The sequence below is a fragment of the Gymnogyps californianus genome, chromosome 19, assembly GCF_018139145.2.
Source record: "Gymnogyps californianus isolate 813 chromosome 19, ASM1813914v2, whole genome shotgun sequence".
Classification (NCBI taxonomy): Eukaryota; Metazoa; Chordata; class Aves; order Accipitriformes; family Cathartidae; genus Gymnogyps; species Gymnogyps californianus.
This window is the reverse complement of record NC_059489.1, coordinates 841483-853218: the sequence shown is the minus strand read 5'-3', so window position 1 is coordinate 853218 and position 11736 is coordinate 841483. Positions and strand designations below refer to the sequence as shown.

The window sequence follows — 11736 nt, the reverse complement described above, 5'->3', positions numbered from 1 at the left end:
TGCCGGTGCAGCTGCCGGTGCCGGTGCCATGCGGCCCTGGGCGCTGGCGCTGCTGCTGGGCGCGCTCCGGACCGGCGGGGCCATAGCCCCGACCCCGACCCGCAACGTGCTGCTCCTTCTGGGTGAGTGCGGCCGCCGGCCCGGCGGAGTCCCAGGGACCGGTCCCGGGTCCGCGCCCGCCGCCCCCGGCCCTGGGACCGGCCCCGCGGCGGGGTACCCCTGCCCGGGGCTCGGCGCTCGGGGCGTCCCGTGGGCAGGGGAGGGACGGCCCCGGGGGGTCTCGCTGCATCCCCTCTCCTGGGATGGTCCCCAGCCCGGGTCATCCCCAGCCCAGGGATGCTCCCAGTGTCATTAGTGTCCCCTGGGCTTTGCCCCCCCGCCCGGTTAGGGACGCACCGGGGGTCAGGCCCGGTGCTGCAGGGCTCACCCCACACCCCTCCCGCTGCAGCAGATGACGGTGGCTTTGAGAGCGGTGCCTACAACAACTCGGCCATCCGGACACCCAACCTGGACGCGCTGGCCCGGCGCAGTGTAGTCTTCCAGAACGCCTTCACCTCCGTCAGTAGCTGCTCCCCGAGCCGGGCCAGCATCCTGACCGGCTTACCCCAGGTAGGGGCACCCACACGCGCCGGGGTGGGAGCTGCCAGTCCACGGTGGGCACTCGGGGACGACCAGAGCCAGTGTGCCTACAGCATGGTCACAGGACCTGGCAATCCCCCCATGCCCACTGACCCACTCTCTCCCCTGCCCCCTGGGACCTGCTTCCCATGCACGCACACTTGGTGCACGGCTGGGCTTGGTCTGGGGCCAGGCTGGCAGACATCGTCCAACCGTGTCGTCTCTCCCCGCCTGCAGCACCAGAATGGGATGTACGGGCTGCACCAGGACGTGCACCACTTCAATTCCTTCGACAGCGTGCGGAGCTTGCCCCGGCTGCTCAGCCAAGCAGGCGTCCGGACAGGTAGGGAGCCCAGGGCAAGCGACACGGGCAGGGAAACGCCGCCCCCCGTGCACCAAACCCCATCGGGTGAGAGAGCTTGAGGGCTAATCCCCCTGTGAGCTAGAACAGCACGAACTGGACCCGTGCCTATGCTCTGTGCTGACACCTGGGTTTCACTTCGCTTCCCCCCGTCGCTGCTCCCCTGCCATCCTCGTTACACCTCGCCTTCACTGCTGTTCCCCATCCCGCTGCTTCCTGGTTCCCAGGTTCGCACAAGGCTCGTGCTCGACCCAAACTTCCACCCAGGCCGCTCAGCTGCTCTAGCGCTTACCCACGCCTGTGACCTGGGGCAGCGTGGTCCCCGGGTGCGTCCCGTTTGCTGACCAGATGTGGAAGTGCCTCTGCAACGGGCAGAAATGACTGGAGAAGCTGGCAGCATCTTCCACCCTCAGCAGCGTTTGATGCTCTGAGATGATCTGCATCAGCCCCCGGGGAGGAGACAGCAACAGCAGCCAGCGTCCTACCCCCCGCTCCCCGCTGCTCCTGGCACACCGCGTGTCTGCGTTCTTGCAGGGATAATTGGGAAGAAGCATGTTGGGCCCGAGGCTGTCTACCCCTTTGACTTCGCCTACACAGAGGAAAACAGTTCGGTCTTGCAGGTTGGGAGAAACATCACTCGAATCAAAGCGCTCGTCCGGCAGTTCCTGCAGAGCCAGGATGAGAGGTGAGACGGACCCTGCGTCCCTGGGGCAGGCTGCCGAGGGGGCACGGGAGAGGAGAGGGAAACCGGCCTCACTGAAGACGTGTCTCCATGTCCCAGTTGGTCACAAATAGGAAGGGACACCTTGTCTCTGGGTCACCCCATATCCAGAAGCCCAGATTAGGTGGGAGTCCTCCCACCGACCCCAGCTCACCCCTGCACAGCCCAGGGAAGGTCTCGGGGGGTGCAGGCAGCCCTTTGCTTCACCACCTCCACCTCCACCCTCTCCATCTCTAGGCCTTTCTTCCTCTATGTCGCCTTCCACGACCCCCACCGCTGCGGGCACTCCCAGCCCCAATACGGGGCCTTTTGTGAGAAATTTGGCAACGGAGAGAGCGGCATGGGCTGGATCCCCGACTGGAAGCCACAGCTCTACCACCCGGAGCAAGTGCAGGTGGGAGCCTGTGGGGCTGCATGGGGCTATATGAGGCCGCGTGGGGCTATATGGAGCTGCACGGGGCTATATGGGACTGCACGGGGCTGTATGGGGGCTGCACGTGACGGCAGCCTCCGCCGGAGCCAGGGCGGCTGCAGGCTGGCCCCCACCTCGGTCACTGCCATCAGCGTTATAGGCAAGAGCTGGCAAAGGCCACCCCGGTGCACCCGCAACCTCCTTCCCCGTGGCGGCCACATGCCACTTTCCCTTTCTCCGTTTAGGTCCCCCACTTTGTTCCAGACACACCGGCTGCCCGGGCGGACCTGGCAGCCCAGTACACAACCATCGGGCGCATGGACCAAGGTAGGAGCCACGGGGGCCAGGCTGGCGCTGGCGAGCACCGTGGTCCCTCCTGCCCCCCACCTCAGCTTTGCCCCTCCATCCACAGGGATCGGGCTGGTCCTGGAGGAGCTGCGGCATGCCGGCTTCCACAACAGCACGCTGGTGATCTACACCTCCGACAACGGCATCCCCTTCCCCAGTGGCAGGACCAACCTCTACCGGTCGGGCACCGCCGAGCCCCTGCTGATCTCCTCCCCGGAGCACACCGAGCGCTGGGGGCAGGTCAGCCAGGCCTTCGCCACCCTCCTGGGTAAGAGCCCACGGCCCCCAGGAGGGAGCAGAGGCATGCAGAGGTGTGCCCGGGGGGCGTGAGCTGGTCCCCACCCTCCCCATGCCGAAACCCAGGGTCCTCTCCTGGAGGAGGACAGCCTGCAGCCCTTGGCATTGGCACAGCCGGCCCCGGGAAGGGAGAGGAGGGATGACAGAGCAGCAAGGTCCCTGCGGGGACGTCATCCCGGGGCTCAGCTCTGCAGCTCATCCCAGGACCACCCGCAGCCCACGCGGCAGCAGACCCCGGGGACGTCTCTGCCCCTCTCCGGGGCTGAGTTTCCTCCCACGGGCACCAGCCCCTCCTCTCACCCTTCTCTTCCCCTCCAGATCTGACGCCGACCATTTTGGACTGGTTCTCCATCCCCTACCCTTCTTACAGCATCTTTGGCACAAAACGGGTGCAGCTCACCGGAAAGTCTCTCCTGCCAGCGCTGGAGTCGGAGCAGCCCTGGGCCACCGCCTTCAGCAGCCAGAGCCACCACGAGGTCACCATGTACTATCCCATGCGAGCCATCCAGCACCAACAGTTCCGCCTCATTCACAACCTCAACTACAAGATGCCCTTTCCCATCGACCAGGACTTCTACATCTCGCCCACTTTCCAAGACCTGCTCAACCGCACCAGGGCTGGGCAGCCAACCCACTGGAACAAGACCCTGCACCAGTACTACTACAGGGACCGCTGGGAGCTCTTTGACTGCAGCCGTGACCCCACCGAGAGCCAGAACCTGGCCCCTGACCCCCGCTACGCCGCCGTCTTCCAGCTGCTTCGTGCACAGCTCTTGAAGTGGCAGTGGGACACGGGGGACCCCTGGGTGTGTGCCCCCGACGCTGTCCTGGAGGAGAAACTGAGCCCCCAGTGCCAGCCGCTGCACAACGAGCTGTGAGCATCACCTCTGCCCGGTGTCCCCCATTGCCATGGGACAGCCGTGGGCTGCCCGTCGAGCCCGAGGGGGTCGGAGCAGGATCCCGGCTGGGCCAGTCCCAAATCCCTGGGTGACACCCCGAGGCTCTGCTCTCTGTATTGCAAACGCCGCCTGGCCGTGGAGCATTCAGGGATCCTCGTGCCTTTATTGTCAGCCAGAGGAGCCGTAGGGCCAAGTTGCTCCTCAATAAAGCCTCTGGAGGAGAGGTCTCTGTTTCTGTCTGGAGCTGAGCACGTCCCTGCCAGCTCCCAGCGCCGCGGTCTCTGTGCGGCACTGCCTGCTGCCAGCCCTGCTGCGGAGGGGCAGCTGCACAGCCCTTGGGGAAAACGGGCCAGCGGGTACCAGCGAGCAGGGCAGCGGGACGGGTTAATTTAGCAAAATTATACAAAGTGCCCAGAGTCCCTGAGGTGCACAGGGCCAGGGGTGACGGCGTCTGCTCCCTCCCAGCGCGGCAGAGGCTCCACCAGAGCTGCACGGTGGGGGCCGGGGCTGGCAGCCCCCGGAGGGCAGCAGTCCCCGGGCTCAGAGCCAGCAGGACGGACGGGGGCCAGGGCTGCAGGAACGGCCAGGGGTCACCCAGTGCTCTGGGGAACGGGGTGAAGCCTGCAAGGGGCACAGGCGGTCCCGCTGGAGGCCCCCAGGCAGGGATGGAGCCGAGGGGTCCCAGCCACGGGGGGAGGGCTGAGACAGGGCTCAGCAGCACGTTTCAGGACAGGCACCAGCAGAGAGGGGCACAGACACGGCCTGGGGCTGCTCCCAGCAAACAGCAGCTTTATTCACAGCACTGCTCCCTCGCCCCCCTGCGCAGATCCCCCTCCCCAAAAACACAGCCAAGAGACTCCCCACAGTCCCTTGACAGGTTACCAGTTCCGCATGTTAGCAGGTTTGCTGTCGCACAAGGCACTTGGGTCTTTTTCTCCCCATTTTGGAGGAGATGAGGGTTTCCCTGTCCCCAGGGGTTGTGCAAGCCCCCTGCCAATGCAAATCCAGTGCACGCATCTCCAGTGAACTCACGTTAGCCAGACGGGAAGCCAAAGCCCAGCAGCCGAATTGCGTGGGAGAAGCAGCAGCAGCAGCTCTGGTTTTACAAAGGGCGGGATGGATTCGGCCCCAGAGCCGGAGGGAGCAGCATCGCCTCTCCCTGCCGAGCAGCACGGGTCCAGCGCAGGGTCAGGACCAAGCAATCACAAACTGCTCCCACATCGGCAGTGACACGGGGACTCTCAGCACCTGAGAGGGAGAAGGAAGGGTCAGCATGGTGAGAACCAGCTGGGAAGGAGCCGAGGGGGTTCCAGAGCCAAGGGGGATGTCCTGCCCCCCTGGGGTGCACGCAGAGATGCAGCCCGGCACGGCCCCAGTCCTGCAGACCCCCCCGGGAAGGGTGCCCATGGCAGACAGCCCCAGGAGCAGAGCCGTGCCACTGCTCCTCGCAGAGCTCCAGCCCTGTCACCACGCATCCTTTCCATCCTCCATCTCCCCATCCTTGCCCCCTTGCACGGCCTAATCCTGCCCTGGCCCCAGGGCAGCGACCCAGCCCATGCTGGGCAGCTCTTTACGCTCCTTGGTGCCAACAAAGCAGGTACCGTGCCATCGCTGGGGCTAAACCCCACCAGCCCCTCGGCTGAGCCCTGGGTTCCCTCCCAGCCGCCAGCCGGCAGCTCCCCGCCACCGCCACCCCCTCCCATGGGGGGGACAAGCACTCGCCTGGGTGTCACTGCGGTAGGAGAAGTCACCCACGAGGGCACCGTTGGCCAGGACTTGCCGGGGAGGGCTGGTGACACCCAGCACGGTCACAGCCTCCAGCAGGACCCCGTCGAGGTGGGCGCTTGCCCGCACGAGCTGGCTGAGCACAGCACCCTGCGGGGACAGGGCGCCGTCACCCTGCGCTCCTGGGTCCCAGCCACCCCGCACGCACCCAGGGCTTCCCAACGTGCCCTGCCCAACGCGCTGCCCGTCTGCAGGGCACCGAGCCCGGGGGGACGGGTGGTCTGTGGTCACTGGAGAGTGGCAAAGCCATTTATCAGAGGGATGGGGCTGGAGAGCGTCCGCTGCTGCGCAGCACTGCGGGTGCAAGAAGAGAGCAGCCAGCTCCCTGGCGCAGCCTCTCCCCCTCCTAAGGGGGCTCCTGGGGGGGTACAGCCCCCATGGGACCCCACCACCCCACCAGCGCACAGTGCTGTAGCCGCTCAGTCTGGCACTTTTGGCACGACACAGCTTGGCTGCACCGGGGCACGGTGCTGCCTGTGACCGCGTGGGCCCCAGGACCCCCAGGACCTGCGTGTGGCAGCGAACGCCCGTGCCCGGATACCCCCCGCCAGCAGCCCCCCCTCGCTCACGTGCGTGGCCAGGAAGAGGATCTCAGTGTAGTCCCCCTTCTCAAAGGTCTGCCAGCTCTCCCCGTCGTCCCAGAACAGGTCTCCCCTGGCAAAGCCGTCTGGCGTCAGCGCCACGACCAAGGCCATCCCCTTCTTGCGGGACTCGGCAGTGCTGAATGCAGGCTCCTGGGGCGCAGGATCAGGCACAGCTCCGAGCGCTGCCGGAGTTGCTTTCCCCCAGCCCCGGCCGAGCACCACAGGCTCACGGCTCGTTCGGCAATGTCCAGTCTGCCGGTGACCGCATTGCAGCCCTCCGCCCTGCCCCACGCGCCGGCAGGAGGTGGCCAGGCAGGTCACCGCGGCATCACCGCAGCACGGAGGGGGCTCACCTGCAGCGGCAGGATGTGCCCTGCGCGGACATGGACGTTAATGGTGTCCAGGGGAGCTGACAAGAGGATCCACTGCCCTTTGCTGTGGATGGTGGAGTCCTAAACGACAACAGAAAGAGGAAGGAGTAGGCGTAGGGTGCAGCATGCCCAAGGAGGTCCCAGCCCAGCGCTGCTGCTCTCAGATGGCCACGAGTGAAGGCAGGCGAGGCACAAGTCCTGAACACAGCGCTGGGGGGGGCCGGTACCAGCAGTGGGGTGCAGGAACCCACTGTGTGGCCACCCGAGAACCCCGTGGCACGGCGGGGGAGCACCCACCCCTGCGAGGCTGTACCACGTCCCCGCCGGGAAGTAGCCGCTGACTTTGGTCTTTCCTGCCTCCAGCACGGGTGTGACGAGCAGCCCCCCGCCCCACATGAGCTGGCGGTCCACGGCCCAGGTGTTGGGGTCCTTGGGGAACCTGGGGAAGGATGGGGAGGGGCAGTGCAGCGCCAGGGAGACCCTGCACCCACCTCCCGCTGAGCCCGGCGGGCACCGGCACCCATCGGCCCCGGCCGGGCCGGCACTCACTCGAGGAAGAGGGGCCGTGCCACCGTCTCCCCAGCGGAGTGAGCCCGGTGGAAGAGGGTGTAGAGGAAGGGCAGGAGGGAGTAGCGGAGGCGAAGGGCGTTCCTCATGGCAGCCTGGGCGGCCGGGCTGAAGGCGTACGGCTCCTGCGGCTGCAGGGGAGAAGCCAAAGGGGGATGCTCGGACCGCGCAGGGAGGAACAGTGGGCGCCTTTCGGGGACGCGGGACGGACTCCCCCTGGCATGAGCCCAGCACCGACAGCACGCAGCCCCGCAGCTGCGCCAGCCGCCTTCCCACGCAGGCAGGGCAGCCCCTCGCACAGCCCCAGAGCACCCACCCCTGCCCTGCCCACCCAGCCGCCCCCCCTGCCCGCTGCCCACCCGGGCGCCATGGTCGTTGTGATTCCTCATGAAGGGGTAGAAGGCGCCCAGCTGGGTCCAGCGCACGCACAGCTCCTCGGACGTGTCGCCCACAAAGCCGCAGATGTCGGCACCCACCAGCGGCACCCCGAAGAGGTTGAAGAGCAGCACCTCTGCGGAGGGGGCACAGAGGGCATCGGGGCTCCGCGGAACATCAGGCACGGAGCCCATGGAGAAGCCGCCGGCTGCGGGGGAGGCGCAGGGGGGAAGCGGGGGCGGATGCAGCCCCAGTACCCGGCAGCCTACCTGGTATGGAGTAATACAGCTGCTCCCAGTCGCTGCCGACGTCCCCTGTCCAGTGCCCCGCATAGCGCCCGTGCCCAGCAAATGTGGAGCGCGAGATGACGAAGGGGCGCTTGCCCCGGACCCTCAGCAGCGCGCTGTGGGCAGGACAGGGTCCGCTCAGCATCGCCCGGCCGGGGAAGGGGCTCAGCGGCCCCCGGCAGCAGCGCGGAGCTGGCACGTGCCAAGGAAGACACCCAGCGCCATCTCGCCCATGGGGCAGGTGACATGGGACAGTGCTCAGGACACAATCCCCCAGCCCAGGAGCCAGCACGGCCACACTGCACCAGCTCCAGCCCAGGGGCTGCTTCCAGCCCCCTCCAGCACCGGGCTGGCAGCAGCAGGCAGCACGCTGCGTTATAAACCAAACCCTCGCCCACCCACCAAATGCCCCCCATGCCCAAACTGCCCACGCCGGAGCGTGGGGAGGAGTCTCTCTCCCAGCTCTGGCATCCCCTGGGATGTGCATCAGCTCCTCCGGGACAGCAGGAGCGGCAGCACAAGCCGCAGGCTTACTCATGGGAGGCGATGGCCTCGGTCAGCCCGTACAGGCTGTGCAGGTTGTAGTGGGAGGACAGGTACTGCTGGCTGGAGGCACAGATGGTTCCAGCTTGGAGGTGTCCTCCAAACACACCTGCATGGGAGAGGCGGTGGCGAGGGTGAGCTCAGAGCCCGCTCGGCCGGGACCGGAGCATTCCCGGACTCATCCCGGGGCTCCCCGCACCCCCAGGCAGAGTGGTACCCACTCCCCGTACCTGGCACGTAGGGGGGCTGCTCCAGGCTGTTGTTGGGGCAGCCGTCCTGGGAGCCCTCCACAAAGTTCGATGGCTCGTTCATGTCCTGGGGAGGGAAGGGAAGGACGGGATGCCCTCGCTGCCACACCGGAGCCCGGCAGAAGTGCAGGGCAGGAGCCAGGGAGCCGCAGCTGGCAGCTCTGCCGAGGCCACTCACAATCCACATGCCATCGAAGGGCACTTGGTCATGGAAGTCCTTCACCATGTCATGCCACCACTCGTGAGTCTCTGGGTTGGTGAAGTCCGGGAAGGCCGTCGGACCTGGCCAGACCTGCGGGAGGGAGGCAGCAATGGGCAAAGCCCCGCTGTCCCCGGCCCCACTGCACCCCACAGCCCCTGCGTGCCACCCCATTTTCCACCATGGCCATTCCCTCCAGCTCTCGGGGCCCCACTCAAGCCCCCTCCCGCAGGGACCAGGGCTGCTCCCCGCACGCACCTTCCCGATCAGGGGCTGCCCCGTGGCGTTTCGGATGAACACCCCTCGCTTCAGTCCCTCGTCGTAGGGCTTGTAGGTGCCGGGAGGCCCCGAGCTGCTGATCCCGGGATCCTGGCGGGGCACAAAGCCGGGGCTTCACCAGCAAGGGCAGGGAACAGCCTCCCCCGCCTTCCTCGGAGGAAGATCCATCACCGCCCTTGGGGGCAGCCGGAAACCCCGGTGCCAGCCCACCCGTGCGGGAGCCCTGGCGCGGCCGGGGGTGTCACTCACCACGATCATGATGTACCTCAGGCCGCGGCGGTGGAAGTCCTGCACCATCTCTGGGTATTCCTTAAAGCTTTTCTTGTTGAAGGTGAAATCCCTCTTGGCGTCCATGTAATCCAGGTCGTTCCACTGCACGTCCTGCAGACAGCGGCGCCGGTGCTTGCGGAGGAGCAGGGACCCCCGCGCGCTGCCGCGGGACCCCCGCCCCATGGGGGCTCCCCATCAGCCCCCCATGGCCACTTTCAGGCAGAGACTCCAGGGAGCATCCAAGACGTACCAGGGGGAAGCGGGCTGCCGTCATGTTGACCACAACCTGCCGGGTGATGTCGGTGGAGGAGTAGCCCCAGCGGCAGAGATGGAAGCCCAGGCCCCAGTACGGGGGCATGAAGGGGAACCCTGGAAGCCGAGAGGGCGGGTGCTGGCCAGGCAGGCGCAGGGATGGCCCGGCATCATGCTCCCCCGCAGCCCCGCTCTGCCACACCGCTCGCAGCATCCCAGCAAAGCCATCCCGGGAGCACCCGTGCCCCCGACCCGCGGCTCAGCCCTACCGACGACGTCCAGGTACTGCCGCACCACGCTCTTGGGGTCGGGGCCCAGGAAGACGTAGAAGTCCAGGATCCCGCCCGTCGTGCGCCAGGTCAGGGCCGGGCTGGGCTGCAGGAGCACGTCTGGGGAAGCACAAGCGTCGGAGGAACAAGCTGAGACAGGGACGGGGGCCAAGCCTGTGCCCAGTGCCTCCGCGGGACTCACCCATCGCATTGCTGTTCAGCAGAAAGACACCATGGGCTGAACCGTCGTCCTCCATCCCCAGGTAGAAAGGGTGGGAGCCGTAGAGGTTGACCTGGGGCTGGAGCAGAGCACAGCGTGGTGCCAGCAAGGCTCTGCTGGAGACCCTGGCGCGGCACCCACCCACCCACTCGCCCGCCTGCCCCTCGCCTCTGCCCAGAAGCACCGTCATGGCTCAGGGTGCAAACCCAGGGCTTGCAGCCCCAAACACTGCCTGAGTCAGCAGAGCTCTGCCCTGAGCAGGAGCCCTGGACCGCGCCAGGGGAAGCAGCTTCTGAGCAGCACAGAGCCCCAGGGGGGACAAAGCCTGACCTGGGGACAACGGTCTCATGGGCTTGCCCGGGGCTGAGGCCAGGTCCCAGAGCTCAACAGGCATGGACGCCTTTCCCCAGCCCCGGACAAGACATAAGAGGCCGCGGGGCCGCCCCTGCAAGTGCAGATGAGCTGTCTCCCTCTCCCTCAGCCCCGCTCCGTACCACAGGCGCCATGTCCCGATTCCAGAGGGTGACCCTGGTCCACGCCGTGTCGAGGACCAGCGGTGCCAGGTGCTCCCCCAGCCCAGAAATGAAATGGGAGGGCAAGGAGGTGGAGATCTGCAGGAACTGGTCTGCGAAGAAGAGGGGCGCGACGGTGGTGTTCAGCCTGCCGGAGAGAAAGGGAGACTCCGGCAAACAGCCCCGGCAGTGCCCAGCTGCCGGGGAGGAGGGACGCACCGAGCTGGAGGACCACCAGCCCTGGGGAGGGACGCAGATGCTTGTCACCGTGTGAAACAAAACCAGGTTTCAGCTGAGCTCTGGATTCCCGCTTCCCTCCCCAGCCACCGAACTGCAGAGGGGGTCAAAGCAAAGCCCCCGCAGCCGCTGACTGCCACCCTGCTGCCGTCACCAGTGTCCCCTGCCGCACGCCGGCTCCCATCCCGCGCATCACTGGGGTTGGCGTCAGGTCCCGCTTCCAGACCGAATCCCTTCGGGAAGGCGAGGGGAGCCTTCGCCGGGCTCGGGGCAGGACGGGCACTTACAGGACGTGCCCGCCGCGCTGCCGGTAGACGACAAGGCCGAAGGGATCCTGGTTGACCTGCAGCACGTAGAGCGTGGAGGCGGCTCGGCCGCTCGCTGGTGGCGTGGCCAGGGGCACCTCGTAGCGCTGCCGGGCCGGGTCCCGCAGCTGCGGGGGCAGAGACGGGGGGGATCGGCTGAGCGGCGGGTCGGGGTGCCGGGATGCCGGGACCGGGGCGGGGGCCGGGGCGCACCGTGAAGCGCAGGCGGGTGGGGGTCTCCAGCGCCAGGTCCAGCCGCAGGCTGCCCACGTCCCCCGGCAGGAAGCTGGCGGCGACGCGGCGGAGCCGGGCGGTGTAGCCGCTGGCGGTGGCCGTCAGGTTCTCCGCCCGGTAGCTACGGTAGCCGCGGGGGAAGAAGCACCAGGGCGGGCCGGGGCCGGGGCCGGCGGGCACGTAGCAGCAGCCCCGCGCCTCGCAGCCCGCCCGCGACAGCAGCCGCTCGGGGCCGCAGTCGAAGCGGCCGCCCGGGGGCACCTCGCAGCCGGCGGCCCCGGGGCTGCGCGCCGCGGCGGGCACCAGCAGCGCCAGCAGCGCGGCAGCGGCGGCGGCGGCGGCGGCGGCAGCAGCAGCCACCCGCGGCCCCGGCATGGCCCCGCCGTCCCGGCCTCCCAGCAGGCGCGGCGGGCCCGGCCCACGTCACGCCGCTGCCTGCGGGGCGGGACCGGCCGCGGCCCCGGCCCCGGCCCCAGCGGGAGCCTTCCCCTTCCCGGAGCCGCCCCGGCCCCGGCCCCGGCCCCCAGCGGGAGCCTTCCCCTT

General features: G+C 67.9%; 2 protein-coding genes across 2 annotated transcripts; one reads left to right on the top strand and one right to left on the bottom strand.

Annotated features, from left to right (window-relative positions):
• Window positions 1–13: 13 nt before the first annotated feature.
• Window positions 14–3867, top strand: SGSH (N-sulfoglucosamine sulfohydrolase). The gene is made up of 8 exons (XM_050908460.1): window positions 14–122; window positions 449–609; window positions 856–961; window positions 1514–1664; window positions 1938–2094; window positions 2358–2439; window positions 2525–2728; window positions 3076–3867. The coding sequence occupies exons 1-8, from the start codon at window positions 29–31 to the stop codon at window positions 3633–3635; spliced, it is 1515 nt and encodes a 504-aa protein (XP_050764417.1). The 5' UTR covers window positions 14–28; the 3' UTR covers window positions 3636–3867.
• Window positions 3868–4492: 625 nt separating this feature from the next.
• GAA (alpha glucosidase) lies at window positions 4493–11568 on the bottom strand. The gene is made up of 19 exons (XM_050908643.1): window positions 11173–11568; window positions 10942–11087; window positions 10400–10565; window positions 9888–9984; window positions 9686–9805; window positions 9415–9533; window positions 9144–9275; window positions 8874–8984; window positions 8595–8708; window positions 8399–8483; window positions 8160–8277; window positions 7608–7741; window positions 7323–7474; window positions 6946–7094; window positions 6694–6835; window positions 6379–6477; window positions 6011–6175; window positions 5379–5531; window positions 4493–4904 (listed from the first exon to the last, which is right to left on the bottom strand). Exons 1-19 carry the CDS (start codon window positions 11566–11568, stop codon window positions 4845–4847), a joined length of 2658 nt encoding a protein of 885 aa, XP_050764600.1. The 3' UTR covers window positions 4493–4844.
• Window positions 11569–11736: the final 168 nt, after the last annotated feature.